The sequence below is a fragment of the Phoca vitulina genome, unplaced genomic scaffold (genome assembly GCF_004348235.1).
Source record: "Phoca vitulina isolate PV1807 unplaced genomic scaffold, GSC_HSeal_1.0 scaffold110, whole genome shotgun sequence".
Taxonomy (NCBI): Eukaryota; Metazoa; Chordata; class Mammalia; order Carnivora; family Phocidae; genus Phoca; species Phoca vitulina.
This window is the reverse complement of record NW_022589813.1, coordinates 999,396-1,017,443: the sequence shown is the minus strand read 5'-3', so window position 1 is coordinate 1,017,443 and position 18,048 is coordinate 999,396. Positions and strand designations below refer to the sequence as shown.

The window sequence follows — 18,048 nt, the reverse complement described above, 5'->3', positions numbered from 1 at the left end:
TTTCTCTTTTTTTTTTAAGATTTTGTTTTTGGGGCGCCTGGGTGGCTCAGTTAAGTGTCTGCCTTTGGTTCAGGTTATGATCTCAGGATCCTGGGATCGAGCCCTGCATCAGGCTCCCTGCTCAGTGGGGAGCCTGCTTCTTCCTTTCCCTCTGCAGCTCCCCCTGCTTGTGCTCTCTCTCTCAAATAAATAAAATCTTCTAAAAAATGAGGAAACTTGATAGTGCTATGTAGTTATGTATATAAAGCCTATATTCAAAGTTTGCTAATTGTCTCAATGTCTTTCATAGAATTTTTTCTCCATCCAGGCTCCAATCTAAGATCATGTGTTGTGTTTAGCTGTCATGTCCTCTTGGTTCTCTTTTAATCTTGGTCTTTCTTCACATTGGCATTTTTTTAAGAGTCCAAATCAGTTACTTTGGTGCGTGTCCTTCAATTTGGGTTTGTCCAATGTTTCCCCATGATTAGATTCAAGTTATGCATTTTGACAGGAATAGTGCATAAGCATATGTGATGAGTGTCCTTCTTAGTACATCATACCAGAAGGCACATTATGTCAGCTTGTTCCAATATTGGTGATACTAATTTTGAACTGAAGGTGGGTCTGCCAGGTTTTTTGAATGCAAAGTTAGTATTTTTCCCTTTGTTTAATGACTACTTTGTACAGGGATATTTTGAGACTCTAAATATCATATTCCTCATCAAACTTTCACTCAATGGTTTTAGCAAGTCCTGATGATTCTTGCGTGAGTTAATGATTTACTAGTATGGTTACAAGATGGTGACTTCTTAATTTCATTCTACTTTCTAAATGTATTAGTTGGCATTCCGATGTAAGGAAAACTACCTCCTCTCCCTCACTTATTTGTCAATGAGTTATAATTCATTATTGTCACTGTTAATTTTTTTAAAAGATTTATTTGTTTATTTGAGAGAGAAAGAGTGCACGAGCAAGGGGAGGAGCAGAGGGAGAGAGGGAGAGGGGAAACAGACTCCCTGCTGAGCAGGGAGCCCCACGATGCTGGGGCTCCATCTCATGACCCTGAGATCATGACCTGAGCCAAAACCAAGAGTCGGATGCTTAACCGACTGAGCCACCCAGGAGCCCCACCGTCACTGTTAACTTTGACACTTAAATTGTCCCAGATACGCTCACTAAGATTCCTGTCAAGCTAGAGCCTGTATTCTTTTCCCATGTCCCCATCTTTATTTTCTGGCATAAGATGTTCTAGGCTTATCTTCTACTTTCCTTGCCCCAGCCCTGGAATCAGCCATTTCTCTAAGAAACTAATTCTGTTTAGAATGAGGGGTACTTAGAAACCAAGATCTGGGTACTAAGAGTGCTCATTGCTTCTAGGATTTTCTGTCAATGGCACTGGTATTTTTAGAAAGCTCCCAAGATGATTCAAATGTGCAGCCAGTATTGACAACCACTGTCTATGAAGAAGGGGCCCGATCATTACCTAAGTCGATGGCTCTGGGAAGGAGAGGGGGAGAAGAAATTATAGGAGCTATGGAGTAGTGGACCAAAGTAGTATTTTTCAAAGCATGAGTAAAGACACATTGAAGGGTAAAGGCCGGGCGCCTGGGTGGCTCAGTCGGTTAAGCATCTGCCTTCAGCTCAGGTCATGATCCCAGGGTCCTGGGATCGAGTCCCATATTGGGCTCCCTGCTCTGTGGGGAGCCTGCTTCTCCCTCTCCTCCCCACTTGTGCTCTCTCACTATCTCTGTCTCTCTCTCTCAAATAAATAAAATCTAAAAAAAAAAAATTGAAAGGTAAAGGCCACGAAATTGATTTACTAGGTCATGTCCAGCATTAAAAAAATCAAAAACAAAACCTCAAGAGAACAGGAGGATATATACTAGATTGTAATATGAATTACAATAAATTTATTATAATAAATTTCTTACTGGGTCACAGCCCAAAAAGATTGAGAATTACTGGCCTAAAGAAGAGGACTGTGATTTTCTCTCCTCTCTTAGACAAGAATGGCTGCTTCCCCCAACTCAAGCCCTAAGGCAAGGGAGGGAAAATCCAAGAGAACAACTTAAAAAGATTGAAGGTGTCTCATTACTTGGTTGAACATCTGCTTTGAGGGTAGATTTACATCCAGATCATTCCTCTATGCCTATCTGAGGAGGTTCAATGTGATCTGGGTAGACACAGTGGGGCAGAGAGAAGGAGGGCCATGGAGAAGTCTGCATGTCCACCACTGGTTTCCTGTGGGTCAGGCAGACACTGGGAGGTCACTTGAACTATCTTCCTAACGCCCTGACCAAGAGGGCTGGCCGCTGGGTAAGGAGACCCCGAGAGCAAAAGGCTAGGCAGAGGTGGGATCTGAAGTGGTGGTGGTAGAGGTAGAGACAGAGCCAGATCCCCACAGGGGTGTTTTGCCACCTACTGTTTCCCCTCCATGAAGAATCATATGAAATACAGGGGTCAGAGAGTCAGCATGGAGACGCCTGCCCACAGGACATGAGTGGTAGCCTTAGCCAGGATGCATTAGCAGCCAAGGGAGGATCACAACAGACAGTGAAGAGATGGATGCCCCCTGTATCTCCCTCCTTCCCACCCATTCCACTGGAGGAGAAAGGGATCCAGAAGAGGCCAGTGTAGAAGTGTCAAAGATCTAACCCTTCTTTCCCCACTCCCATCCCCACCGATGGAGGGCAGAGGGGGTTGGGTAAGCACTAAATTGGATCTGAGATTGAAATTTTAAACTAGACTGGGCTTTCTGAAATTAGAACATACTGCAAAGACACAGAATCCACCCCATATGCCATGAAGGGATTGGAAAGAGAGGTTCGAGAAAACACGGTTGAAGACAGTTTCTGGGGAGAAGAGGAAGCCTTTGTTTAGAGCCAGCCATGCTGAGACTGTTCAGTAGACTGGTTCCTGGTCCCTGGGGAAGACCCCTTGAGGAGGTAATGTCCCAGGCCTGGAAGATGAGAAGTAGCTGGGGATGGGTGATTTGACAGGAAAAAAAAAAAAGAAAGTACAGAATCCCCCTGGTGAGGGAAGCACTGGCATATGACAAGAACAGAAAAGTCTGGAAGGGCTGCAGCCTAGTGATGGGGGACAGGTACAGGGCAGGATGGGGAGGTGAGAGGACTCAAAGTATGGATGGCCTGTAGGATGCTGAGGTAAGGAGGATTATTTTTTCATAAATTGCAAAGTATCATGAACTTATTTAAAAGATTCCAACAGTGCACCTCTTCCTCCCTCGTCCAAATCCTAAAGGTGACTATCATTACTGTATTCTTCCAGGCTGTTTAGACATCTCCATGTTTCCATGTATATATTTTTCATATGGCTGAAAACTTATGTTTCTGTGATTCTTTTCCCCTTGATAATATATCATGAATCTCCTTCCATGTTGTTGGTTGAATAAATGATGCTAAATCCATACCATGCAATTGTTAAACTTCATGATACTACTCTCTAGTTGTTGACCAGAATGATGTTCTGAGTACGTTCAGTGACAAGGTAGATTATGTGACAGAATGTAACAATGTAGAATCCAACCTTTAATAAAATACGTGTGGATATTTATTTGTACCTGTTTGCACTGGAAAAAGTATAGCAGGATATACACCAAAATATTAACAGTGGTGGGATTTCTTTCTTTCTTTTTTTTTTTTAAGATTTTATTGATTTATTTGACAGAAGACACAGTGAGAGAGAACGCAACAGGGGGAGTGGGAGAGGGAGAAGCAGGCTTCCCAAGGAGCAGGGAGCCCGATGTGGGGCTCGATCCCAGGACCCTGGGATCATGACATGAGCCAAAGGCAGATGCTTAATGACTGAGCCACCTAGGTGCCCCAACAGTGGTGGGATTTCTGTTTTTTCCCCTTTTTTTGGCTGTTGTTTTTCTAATATTCCTATTGTAAATATGTAGTAACTTAAAAGTTTTATAATAAAATATGTGGAAAGCAAACAGGACAAAATGGTGACACCTGCATATGACAGGTGACGGGTGCTTGTTATTCTTTGTACATCAGTGTGTGTGTGTGCACATGTTTAATTTCTCACAAAAGGGGACAGGACAAGCATAATGCATCATTTCAGTTCAGACACACAATCAACAACTTAAAAAAGATAACCACCCATCACACTGATGGACACCGTGCTTCCAAAATGAGGGGTTATCCTTTATGTCTTATAGCTTAAACAAAAAGACCTGCAGACACAGGATGACACTGAGTTTGTCCCTGAGTGAGGCAAATGGCCTGTAAATTATGTCACATCACCTCTGTCATTCCAGAGCAGAATCTTAATATGCAGCCACTTCCCCCCCACACACAAACTGAGTTCCCTGCAGATGCAAGGACCCAATAAGAACACAGAGGGCTTCCTTCTTGAGCCTGGGCTAAGATGCAGGCTTTTCCTAAATAAACTAAGGACTGTGAATCAAACAACTGACCTTTCTGTTCTTGTTTGGCCCAAAAAATCTTGACTCGCTCGCGAATGTGCTTGTCTTCACGCAGTTTCTTCTGCCACTGACGCAACTCTTGAATCTCAGGATCACACCGAACCTGGAAAACACCCACAAAGCTTTAGTTCCTTTTCAAAAAATACGTCTATGCATTCGCTTGTTAACTTTGCATGGAAAATCATTTACAAACTAATTGGATATGCTTTGGATTTTAAGTGAATCAGTGTTCTAAACGATTTATCTAAACTCCTACAGCTTATGTAATATTTGAGTGTAAATGAGGTTGTGTGAGGATTTGCTATAATAATGGTAGGTTGAGAACATTCTAGATCTGTGCTGTCCAATAGAAATATGATGTGGCCACATGTGAAATTTTAAATTTCCTTGCAGTTTCATTTTAAAAAGGAAAAATGAGCTGGTGAGATTATTTTTAAGAATATATTTTATTTAACCTCAAAGATTCAAAATATTATTTCAACATGTAATCAATACAAAAATTATTTATGGGATATTTTACTCTCTGTTTTCCATACTAAATCTTCAACATCTAGTGTATTTTACAGTTACAGCACGTCTCTGTTTGGGCTAGACACATTTCAAGTGCTCAATGATCGCATATAACTGGTGGCTACTATATTGGTTCTGGAAGAATCACAGTCAATGTATTAATCACAGTTCCGTTTAATACCAATTGATGGAGCGCCTACTGCATACTGGGCTTTGTGCTAGACATTGGCAATAAAGAGATTATTGATGATAATTTGAATTATTTAAGTTTTATTTTATTATTCCATAGCTCATATTTATTGTGCACTTATGTTCCAGGCATTAAGTATTTTACAAATTTAACCATCAAAACACCCAATAAGACAAGAATGATTATGCCCATTTTACCGCTGAAGAAACTCGGTTTAGGCAGCTTGCTGAGTTGCAGAGCTAGGAAATTGTATTGAGATTCAAACATAGGCAGACTGTTCCAGCTGCCCTTGAGGGGCTGAGAATCTAGTAGGGGAAGAGAGTATACAGGAATAAGATCAACAAGGTGTGGTAAGAATAAGGATATCGGTGAGTACAAGGGAATACGGAGGAGGAACTAAACTCAGCCTGGAGCGGTCAGGAAACACTTCACGGAGGAAATCACCTCTGGGCTGAGTTTTGAAGCATAGAGTTAGCCACGGAGGGAAGGTGGGTAGAGTGTAATAGTGGTCCAGTTCTGCTTATTGTGATCATGTCACAAAGCCAGGGCCCAACCTCCTGCTGTTTTAGACCAGCACTGGATCTTGAGACTTCCTGCTCTGATCATTGGGATCCGAGCTTCCTGGATTAGTTTTCGAAAAGTCCTGTTGTCCTCTAGAAGGGTCCTCCCATGGCTTTTTATAACTAGGAAACTTGCAGGGGGGCAATGTTGGGTTTGGGGTGATCGCAATCCCTTTCCCTTCTAGAAAGTTCCTGGGTTGTTTATGCAAATTGATACCATGCACCAGAGCTCTACTCACTAAGAGGCATTTGGAGAGACGGCCTTATCAAACTCAAGAAAAATAAAGTCCTTCCTATTACTTCCTCTCCCAGGGCATGAGGTGCCTTGGTTGTCTTAAGAAAACTACTCAAGTGATTTATTTTTTCCAAAATAAAAAAGACAGTTTCCTGCTGAACTTATAAATGACAGCTACACTTGCTTAAAGAAAAAGAAAGTATACAATTTATCTATAAATATGTATTTTTAAAATTACACATACAAAGGACCATATACATATATATTTTATATGTATATTATGTGTGTATATACATATCAAGTACTTTGTATATAAAGTATACACATATACCAGTATAATGTTATGCAAATTTCAGAGAGTAAAATGGCCCTATATTAATGTCATAGAACATAAGGTAATCCCCCAAATCTTTTAAATTACAAACAAATGTTTTTATAGTGTTTCCTAAAGTCTTATGTTCAAAAGATTAGACACCTCTGTTCTGTGGGCTGAGCAAGCCCAAACCCTCCTGGGCAGCTGAAAAAGGGCTCCAGGCTTCTGTTTATTTGGATCCAAGCACACAGAAATCCCCACATTTCTGCACCGTGACAACTGATACCCTTAATGATAATGTGAAGGATCTTCTGAATCACTAAAGAAAGGTTAACACTAATTATAATCAGCAAGTTGACTAGGTTTTCTTTTTCTCTCTTTTTTTTTTTTAGATTTTATTTCTTTATTTGAGAGAGAGAGAGAGAGAGCAGATGAGAGGGGGAAGGGTCAGTGGGAGAAGCAGACTCCCCGCTGAGCCTGATGCTGAACTCGATCCTGGGACTCCAGGATCATGACCTGACCTGAAGGCAGTCGCTTAACCAACTGAGCCACCCAGGCGTCCCGACTAGGTTTTCTTATAGTCAAATTCTTTCTGCATAACTGAGGTATTCTTAAAGTTTGAAAGGACACACAGAGTGTGGGTTCCTTTAGGGAAGAAGTAAAATGGGGAAAGGGGCTTTCACTTTATACTCTGTATTTTTCTACTTGGATTGTTTGGGGTGTTTACAATGAGCATATATTGTTCCGGGAGTACAAGTGTTTCAATTTTAAGTGACAGGCTGCTGAGAGGCAAATAAGAGTTCTTTAACTTAAGAATAACTGATGAATTTTTCCTACAATCCTTTGAACTCTCAATCACCTAAATATTCAACAAACAGAAACACCCATTTCCTTCATCATTCCGGAAGCCTACAGTTGTTCTCAGGGTTCTACTGACCAATTCAGGGTGATTTTCCTCTGTGTGGCCAGAGACCCTTCATCTTTTTCTTGATTTCCTTCATTTCAAACCGAAGACTGCTATTTACCAAAGTGGAATACGGCAGCCTTGTTAGTTAACTTCTCATTACCAGGAAAGCCTGGATCCCTAGAGAAGGCTTTTGTGAGCCCTGGGGAAAGCATGCACTCATTGAACTGGGCTAATCCCTGTCATTATAGTCATGATTACAGAATCAATTTAAACGGCAGTGGTTGTGCCAATCAGCAAATACTGCAGAGTGCAGCGTAATGTTTAACACATAAACAATTTCATTGCTTTAAAAAAAAAAGTGGCTTCCTACTTTTACTTCTTTAAATTACCACATGGAGTCCATCTGCTCTTCCAAGATAGGCACACTGAGTATTATACACATTATTGTGTACTTGACTTTGGGGTAAGCCCAGGAAGAAAACTCCATTATTTGGATGTGAATTTCTTGAAAAATGCCCGTGAACCAATCAAATTCTCCTAATTATCTACTATTCTGATGAAAGCCAACAGGGTCCCATATTGGTTAAGAGAGCCAACTCTGGATCAGAAAGGCTGAAGTTGAATCTCAGCTCTGCAAATGACAGACTGAGGAACCTGGAGCAAGTTACTTAAACTCTCTGAGCCTCGATTCCCTCATCTGTAAAATGGGAATAGTACAGATATTTCCTTCACTGGGTTGGTGTGAAAACAAGATGAGATATTGTCTGGTCCATAGTAAGCCCTCACTGTGTTAGCAATTTCTTAAATCAACTAATATAAGGAGGCACCTGCGTGGCTCAGTTGGTTGAGTGCCCAACTCTTGGTTTCAGCTCAGGTCATAATCTCAGGGTTGTGGGATCAGGCTCCAGGTCAGGCTACACTCAGCGTGGGGTCTGCTTGAGATGGTCTCACTCTGCCCCTCCCCTCTCTAAAATAAATAAATAAATAAATAAATAAATAAATAAATAAATAAATATTTTTTTTAAAAAAGCAATAAGAATAAGAATTCAGCTCTGAGGCTGCATCCTACAATTGCTGGTAGGACATGGAGCCAATTGGCTGAAGAGCCAGTGATTCATAAAACTGGAAGTGAGGCCTCTTCCTTCCCAAGGGTTTGCAAAAGATTGAATACATAAATGATTTTATAATTATTTAACTTTAGGCAGTGCTCAGCCAGTAGAGAGGTATCAGGGCTGTAGGATGGTGACTGCAGGCAGGGAGGAAGAGAGGGGCTACTAGCTGGGACTTGGAAGTCACCCTTCATAGATCTATACTTCTGAATTCCTCTTAGCTCAGTTGGTTTCCTTGCTTGTTGGCAAAACAGACAATAACATAGCAATGACTATTTTCTCTGGATGATTCCCTGGAGTTTTTCTAATGGCTTTGGAGAAAGAAACTTTCAATATATTACAGTTCCTGGAAAGATGCTGGAGAAACAACACAACAGACAGCCCTTCAGTAATGCTGGCAAGAGTGAACCTCTAACTCAGTGTGAGATACCTCAGAAGGTTCTTATCACATCCCTGACATGACCTGATGCACTTATGATTATATTAAAGGATTCTGTACTTGAGAAAAGTGGATTTCAAAATGAAGGAAAGAGATGTTTGCAAATTCTCTTTCAAATACCTAATGGAATATTCAGAGTTTCCAACTGTCTCATAAATTCAATTTTCTCTCTGTAAGTAAGCTTTGTGATTTCTTTTCAGATCTTTGGCGAAATGAAACAAAAGTTAGTTTCTCATTCGGGTGGTTATGAGTGTTCCTTATTGTTTTGGGGAACTAATTATAAAAACCTGTAGATATCACATATTTCCTGGTATTGTGGAGGTGTCCCAGATATTCAACTGTAGTATGACAGCATGTCTCTTAGGAGTTGCTTGGGGCTTTCAGGGAGGAGTAAAATGTGTTCTAGAGAAACATTTTCTAAACGGTGTGTTCATCACATTAGTGTATGGTAAATTCAGGTCAGTGGGTTGTGAAAAGCATTACAAAAAGTCTGACCCAATAGAAAATACCAGATATTCCTTTATCATTAAGGACCTGCTTTATCTCTGAAAATGTTTTTTTCTCTCAAAGTCTATTTTATCTGACGTTCATAACGCAAGATCACTTTCCTTTTGGTTGGTATTTGTGTTGTATTGTATATCTTTTTCCACCTCTTTGCTTTGGACTATTCTGGGTCATTCTGTATTACCTGTATGCTACAGCACAGAGGCAGATTTCTTTTTAATCCAATCTGAGAAATCAGAGAAGAGCTCATTCTATTTACATATACTGTGATCAGTAATATATTTGTACTGATCTCGCTCATCTTGTTTTTTATTTATCATGCTCTTATGTCCTTTTTTCCCCTTTCCTGCTTTTTATTGCATTGGATTTTTTGAATTCCATTTTTCCCTTCTACTGATTTGTTAGTTCTTATTCTACTTTTTCTTGAATATGTTGCTATAATGTAATAAACGACTTCAAGTAAGAAATGAGTCTGTCCAACCTCCCCTCAAGCAGTTATGGGACTTTAGAACACCTTTAACATCCCACTCTCAACTCTCATGACTGCTGTCCAGCATTTTAGTTTCCTCTCATTTATCCCCCATTGATGTGTGTATATGTGTGTGTGTGTTGTGTAATATACATGTGTATACATGTGTGTATATATGTATCTATGTGTATATATGCACAAGCAGTATATGTACACGTGTACATGAGTGTATATGTGTATATGTTTATATGTGCATTTACAGTATATGTCCATGTGTGCATATGCATGTATGTGTGTGTATATGTATATTATATAATAGTCAATGTGTATTTAGGTCTAGCAGCTTCCTCATTCACTACTGTTTCTTGCATTCTGCTCCCACTCTTTCCTTGTAGATTCAATTTCCTTCTAACTCAAGTACATCATTTAGTAGTTCTTTCAGTGAGAGGTGTGTTTGAAAATGTATTTAGCCCTTGCTCTTGAGTGTTAATTTAGTGAGCATATAATTCTCTGTTGAATGTTACTTTCCCTTGGGGTTTGAAGAGAGTACCCGTCGCCGTTTTCTGGCGGATGCTACTGCTGATGAGACGTCTTGATCAGTCTCACTGTTTTCCCTCGTAGGCAATCCTTTCAAGAGAACTATAAGGCTTCTTCTTTGCTTCTGGCATGCCACAGTTTGACCAGGCAGCATTTTGCTGCAGTTATGTCCTTATTTATCTAGTTCAGGATTTGTGTTTCTTCAACTGGTATGTTCTTGCCCAGTAGCTCTGTCAACACTGCCTCTCCCCCACTCATTCTGTCGTCGCCCTCTGCAATTCCTACTAGACTTATGTTTGACCTTCTTGTTCTTTATCTCAACTGCTTTCCCACATTTCCCACCTCTTTCTCCCTGTTGCCTTCTTTCTCCCAGATCTCCCTGGATAGCAATTACTCCTCCAGCTGCGTCTGTCTGCTATTTAACGCACACCCAAAGTATGGTCCATGGATCACCACCATCAGCAGTACCTGGGAGCTCATTAGACATGCAAATTCATGGCTTCCACCTAAGACCTATTAAGTCAGAGAGTGGGGCCAGGAATCTGGTTTCAACAAACTCTCCAGATATCCCGATGCTTACTGAAGTTTGAGAAGCACAGCTTTAGCCTGTTCAGTTAATTGTTTTCATTTTTATAGGTTGTACTTAGTTCTTTTTCAAAACTGATCCATTTTATTCTTATTGCTCTGTTCTTTCAGCAAGGTTTATATTCTTTAAACATTTTTTTTTAGTAAATCTCTATAATCATCTTAAACATACTTATTTCATAGTCTCAAATTGCCACTCTTGAGGCCTTGGATTTTCCAGTTGGTTGTACTCACTGACTCCCCGCCTCCATTCCTTGTTGGTTTATTTTTTATTATGAGCTCATAGTCACTGAGGGCCTTAGTTCTAATTCTAAGTTTGCCCAGGTCTGAGGTCATGTTTTTTATCCAAGAGCCAATACAAGTTTTTTTTTTTAAAGGTCAGATAGTAAATATTTTTGGCTTTATGGGCCATATAGTCTCTGTCTCAATGACTGTCATTATAGCACAAAAGCAACCATAGACAGGTTTTTTTAAAAATGGGCCTGGCTGTGTTCCAATAAACTATTTATAAAAATAGACAGTGGGCCAGATTTGGTCCACGGGCTGTAGTTTGTCAGCCCCTGCTCTGATACTTGAGTGGGCATTAGAACCGTAGCCCCCAGTTTCCCTTAGTGCTCCTTCCACCTTTCTGTATGTATTACATAACGTTATTGCTTTAAGACAATTCCCTAACCTTATCTGGTGATATTGAGATCACTTAGGGCACTTGTTAAAAATAAGACTCTCAGGCTCTTGCCTTGTAGGTTCTGATTCAGTCTGTGTGACAACGGAAACACCATGTCGGTATGTTTAGCAAGAACCCCAGGTGATTCTAATGATCTGAAAGATTTGAAACTCTGCTCTAATGGCAGAGAATGTGAAGAATGAACTTAATGTTAGGAGACCTACTGCTTTACCATATGTACACTTTTTGTCTCAGTTCTTACACAATGCCACGTCGATTATTGCAAATTCTGACAATCAGAGTCAAGAAGGACGGCTCAGGCTATTAGTGTGCAGTCAGGAGACAGGATGTGTGTGACTCATGAACAGCAGCTGCTTTTTGGTAGGGTAGTCTCTTCAGTGCAGTTCCAGAAGGGCCTTCTCCCAGGAAGCCACACCTATTTTGTTACTAAGTCCCTTTAATAATAAAATCGCATCGCAGTACATACTTGGAAAAAGTGGAATTTCCCCCAACAGCTCAATGATGACAGTTGAGATAAAGTTCATCCAACTTTTCTTGGTACTTGTTTACCCACATAATTAGGGAATGATTAAGTTGCAAAAGCATTTAAGGGATTCAACGAACTTTCCAATGATTTATAAATTACAGCCAAGTGAACGATGCCAAAGACCGTATTACTGCACAGTGCTTTGATCTCTTTGTTACCACTGATACCCAGAACGGACATGTATGTGGTTACAGCTGCCCAGATGTTTCTAATGTGCAGTCAAGGTTGCGAGCCACTGCTCTAAAATATCAACACTCAACCCCTCCACCAGTGGCTCTCAAAGTATGGTTCCCACACGAGCAGCAACGACATCTCTTGAGAGCTAGTTTGAAATGTAAGTTCTCAGGCCCTATTCCAGTCCTACTGACTCAGATACTCTGGAGTTGGGGCCCAGCAATCCCTGTGTTAACATGGCTTTTAGATAATTCTGATATAGGCTTCAGTGAATCCCAGCACCCTAGATCCCTGTCCTTTTGAAAACCATGCCACTCCTCTCATTAAGTGGGGGAGTCTATTCCCCCCCTTTTGAATCTAGGTGAGCCTCATGACTTGGTTTGACCAATAGAAGGTAACCGAAGTGTTGCTGTGCAAGTTTCAGAGTCTAGCCCTCAAGAAGGCTTGAGGCTTCCATTTTGGGAATGTTTCTTCCATAATGTAAGGAAGCTGGTCTGACCCACTGGAGTATGACAAGCCACATGGAGGAAAACTGAAGGGCTCCAGACATGTGCATGAGGCCAGCTTGGACCTTCCAGCCTAGCCCAGATCATCCAGGCAGAGAATACCATCATGCTGCTGGAAAGGTCCATCACGGCCAAGAAGGGCCCACTGAAGATGGTACAGATGAGGCTGGAGTGCTGGACCCAGAGCCCCAGTGTGGAGCTGCGTGGGGACATCCCACAGCTGAAGCTCCCAAATGTAGTGTTCACCATTAAACACACCAACCAAAGATAGCCGCGTGAGTGAGTCGAGGAGAAATAGCGGAGGAACTAGCCAGTTAACTCACAGGCCTGTGAAAAATAATCAACTGCTATGGCTTAAGTCACTAAGATTTAGCAGCAGAAGGGATCAGATTACAGCTATACAATTTACCCATACACTTTGCCTTGAAGGGAGACTGATTAGCCCTTTAAAGAGAAAGACTCTAGAAAAGTTGTGAATTTGGCTGGTACTAATTGCCAGGTACATCAGACGCACCTAGTATGTGGGGCTGGCTTCAGGGGCATTGCCCTGGGCAGTCACACAGGCCCCGTGCTTACAAGGGCCTCACCTTGTTTTAATACTCTTGCTGTCACCATCTAGAAATTCTTAAAACTTTGAATAAGGAGCCCTGCATTTGCATTTTACACTAGGCCCCACACATTCTGTAGCCAGTCCCACCAATATGTAGCTTCCTCACTTACTCCTCACAACACCCTTGGAGTCTGGTTTATCAGCTCCCATCACATATTTGGGATATGTTGCCATTGAGCAAATAAAAAGGGGGGTTTTGCAGACAGTCTGGCAAGTTGGCAAAGCATTTTCTGGGCATATTAAGAAAAATCCACTTGCAGATATAACCCAGAGTATATCTGAACAACCACAGGACCAGGCAGGGGGAAGGGGAAGGGGGTCTGGCCTGGGAAGCTAGGCCCCAAGCAGCCGAAACTCACTATTTATAGTGCTGTGGCCTATTTTGGCCTGCTGGGTGGCCCTGAAAATTGCCCTGAGAACTGGGCCTGGGACCTGATGATGGAAATCAGGTGCCTTCAATCTGGGGTATCGCTGGCATCATGCTGGGCACAAAGGCCTTTCGGATGAGCTCAAGGACATTTTGCAAAACAGGACTTTCTTTGATAGGATTTTCTTTGACAGGGAATAAAAAAAAATTAAGGTGAATCATCAGGAAATTGATCAGGAAATATTAGGGAAGAAAATGCATGGATCAGATCAAGTCAATAAAGAGCTAACACTTAGGAGGCCCTAATCATGTGCCAGGCACTATGCTAAGCACTTGACTTGCACCATTTCCTTTACACCCTCACATATAACCCTGTGAAGGCAATAGTATTATTATCCCCATTTTACAGGAAAGAAAACAGAGGCTTAGGAAAATTAAATAATTTACTGAAAGTTGCAGGGTTGATGAGCTGGGATTCAAACCCACATCATGGCACTCCAGCTACCAGCTCTGCTTCTCAAATTTCACGTGCACTCACCGGGGCATCTTGTTAAGATATAGGTTCTGATTCGAGAGGTCTGGGGTGGGGCCTAGATTTCCAACCAGTTGTCACATGAAGATGATCCCACTGCTCTATGAATCCCAATTTGAGTAGCAGGGACATAGATATTATAATCGTTTTCCTGCTTCTATTTTTTTTTTTTTTAAGATTTATTTATTCTAGAGAGAGAGGGAGCAAGTAGGGAGAGGGGCAGAGAGACACAAACAGACTCCGCATGGAGTGCAGAGCCCCACGTGGGTCTTGATCCCAGGACCCTGAGCCAAAGGCAGACGCTTAAGTGGCTGAGCCACCCAGGCGCTCCTCCTGCTTCTATTTCTATCCTCCTACAGTTTGCTCTCTCCAAAGCAGCCTGAGTTATTGTGTTAGTTTCCCTTACTGCATAATAAATGACCCCCCAAAATGTGGTGGTTCACAAGAACAATGAACACTTATCTCACACAGTTTCTGAGGCTCAGAAATCCAGGCGCGGCTGAGCTGGGTGGTTCTAGTTCAAGGTCTTCCATGAGGTTACAGCTCAGATGTTAGCTGGGCCTGTAGTCACCTGAAGGTTTGATTGGCTGGAGGAGTTGCACCTAAGGCTCACTCACACAGCTATGCTCTGGGTCTCCATTTCCCGTATGTGGGCGTCTCTGTAGGGCTGCTCATGATATGGCAGCTGGCTTCTCCCAGAGTGAACGGTCCAAGACGGACAGAGAGAGACAGAGAGACCAAGGCTGCGGTGTCTTTTAGAACCTTATCTTGGAAGTGGCACACCATTATTTCTGTCATATTCTATTAGTTACACATATCAACCCTGGTATAGCTGTGGGAAGGGACGCCCTGGGAATGTGAATACCAGGAGGTGGGGATCACTGGGGAGTCATCGTGGATGCTGGCCTGATGAAAATTAAGTGAGAGTATGTCTCTCTTCTCAGCTTCATTGATGTTGGGCTTGTCCACGCGACTCGCTTGGGCCAGTGGAATGTGTGGGGAAGTGGCATGTCTCCAGGCTAGGTCTTAAGACTCTTTGTATTTCCCCTCACTGCTTTGATCAGAGCTTTTGATCTCTGCCGTAAAGGAACATGCCCTTGGTAGCTTACTGACCTCAGAAGAATCACAGACCCTAGACAAAACTACACAGAACCCAACAGCCTAGATCCAAGTGTAGCGAGATCCAATCTAGAACAGCTGAAACATGGCTGAGCTGCAGGCACGTGAGTAGGATATAAATGTATGTTGTAAGCCACTGAGTGTGGGGGTGGTTTGTGAAGCAGCATTACTGGGACAATTACTAGCTGATACACTTCTCGGCATTATATTACGTATTTAGTTGCATCTGTTTATAGTCTATTGCAAGAATGCAAGCTCCATGAGGGCAGAGACATGGTCTTATTCCCTGCAGTATGCCCAACATCTAGACCAATGCCTGTCTGCCACATAACAGGTCCCCAATAAATACTACTGAATGAATATCAGTGAATGAATTGATCTAATTATAGAGCATGCTTGCTTAACCTTTATGCTACACTGCCTTCAAGTTAGCCTAAAAAATTGCAAAGTATTAAAAAAACAATTGTCTTGAACAGGAGTTGTAGGCAGCATATCCTTTACAAAGAAAATGTGACTCGCACCAAGTTGTCTGCCATTGTCTCTGTGCCAGATGCCAACCCTCTTCACCTGGGCCATTTCAGACGTCATCCAGAAATGACAACCAACCTCTGCCTGAGAACGGAAGTGCTGCTTGAAATGACACCAGCTCACCTGCTTGGGTGGCTGTCCCCAGAGGGAAGCCAGAGAGATGGCTAATGACACACACAAAGGGAGGAAATGTACTCCCCCCCGCCCCCCGCCTTCAACAGCTGCACCAGGAGACACACCTCTCTGGAAAGGAGGAAGAGGAAGTCAAGAAAGCTGTATAGCTGACCAACAATCTAGGGAAGCCAACACTCACAAGAAAGCAGAAGGAGAAAGGCTGGCCCTTAAAGTCACTGATTGTTGGACTTGCTGAGGAAACAGAAATCGATACCAGCTCCTAAAGTTTCCCTCCTGCCATCTCAGGGCTCGCTTTGGGTTGGGAGTATTTTGAATGAGAAAGTGCTTGGTCAAATTCCTACCTGCCAGCTACATTGTAGGGTGTTTTCCTTCAAATACAAATGCTCAGAATAGATGTACGCGTGCTGATGTGGAAAGCTATCCTCAATGCTAGATGAAAGGTAGGATGCAGGCTGCAGAGTGTGAGCCCAAACTTATAAAAGTAAATATCCCATGTTTATAAAAAACACAAGGGCGCCTGGGTGGCTCAGTTGGTTAAGCGACTGCCTTCGGCTCAGGTCATGATCCTGGAGTCCCAGGATCGAGTCCCGCATCGGGCTCCCTGCTCGGCAGGGAGTCTGCTTCTCCCTCTGACCCTCCCCCCTCTCATGTACTCGCTCTCTCTCATTCTCTCTCAAATAAAAATAAATAAAATCTTTAAAAAAAAACACAATATAACATATACACATACATAAATGTTCATATATACGAAAGAAAAAACATTAAAAAATACATGCCAAACTGTTAATAGTGGTTTCGCCTGGGAAACAGGTTTAGAGGACAGGAATGGAGAGTTCCACATTTAACTTTAAAGTAGCACTGAATGTGTTTCTCCAAAATTCATATGGTGAAGCCCTAACCCACAATGTGATGGTATTAGGGGTTGGTAATTAGGATTAGATGAGGTCACCAGGGTAGGATCCTCAGGATGGGATTAGTACCCTCAAAAGAAGAAATCAGAGAGGGGCGCCCGGGTGGCCCAGTTGGTTAAGCGTCTGCCTTCGGCTCAGGTCATGATCTGAGAGTCACAGGATCGAGCCCCATGTCAGGCTCCCTGCTCCGAGGGTGCTTCTCCCTCTCCCTCTGCTCTTCCTCCTGCTCGTGTTCTCACTTGCTCACTCTCTCAAATAAATAAACAAAAATCTTAAAAAAAAAAAGAAGAGGAAGAAATCAGAGAGCTTTTCTTTCTTTCTCTCTCTGCCATGCGTGGACACAGCAAGAAGGAAGCCATGTGCAAGCCAGGAAGGGGGCTCTCGCCAGACACTAACCGTGCTGGCACCTTGATCTTGAGCCTCTCAGCCTCCAGAACCGTAAGAAATAAATGTCTGTTACTTCAGCCACCCAGTCTGTGGCATTCTGTTAGAGTAGCCCAAGCTAAGACATTATTTCTATACGGCTTGGTTTTTGTTTACAATGAATATCTGCTATTTTACAATAAAAATATCAACGAAAGACTTTTTTCATACAAAGATGGCCATTCCTTTCCATACCCAAACCAACGCGGTGCTCCTTGCAGTATGTGGTGAGGTGGCCAGATGTGGTTGTAAAATGACCTCTTGTTTCATATGGTGTTTGCCCCTGACAAGGGGCCTTCTCTCACTTGCTCTGAGGTGAGGACTGGATGATCAGGAGCTGCCCTGTAATTGTATCCTTGGCACCATGCCTCGGCTTGCCTTGTCCTTTCAGTTACATCAGTGTTTACTTTTTGCAAATGTGCTGACTTAACCCATCTGGCAGAAGATCATGGTCTCCAGCCATGCCCAGTTCTGCCCACATCCCCACTGTCTCGGAAAGGCGTGTGTATCGCACTTCTCATCTCCGTCTGTCTGTTGGCGTTCCAGTTACTCTTATACATCAGGCAATCTTCTAATAGCACACATAAAATCGACAGAGAAAGACTGCTCTTTCCATTTGCTCTTGAAAACCTCTCTCATTGGTTTAGGAAATAGAACCTCTGGTACTTTTCAAACAGGAAAGACACGGAGGGATCATTACATCCATATTGATACCGTTCATTCCTGCAGCTAGAGTTCACAG

The 18,048-nt window shown here is 42.4% G+C and overlaps 1 protein-coding gene across 2 annotated transcripts in view; it reads right to left on the bottom strand.

Moving 5' to 3' along the window:
• Positions 1-18,048, bottom strand: part of LOC116628074 (IQ domain-containing protein K-like) — a 125,469-nt gene that overhangs the window by 33,003 nt on the left and 74,418 nt on the right. For both annotated transcript variants that reach the window (XM_032398148.1, XM_032398149.1), the window contains exon 8: positions 4,424-4,535. In XM_032398148.1, coding sequence (XP_032254039.1) covers positions 4,424-4,535 — 112 coding nt within the window. The remainder of the gene's footprint in view (positions 1-4,423; positions 4,536-18,048) is intronic.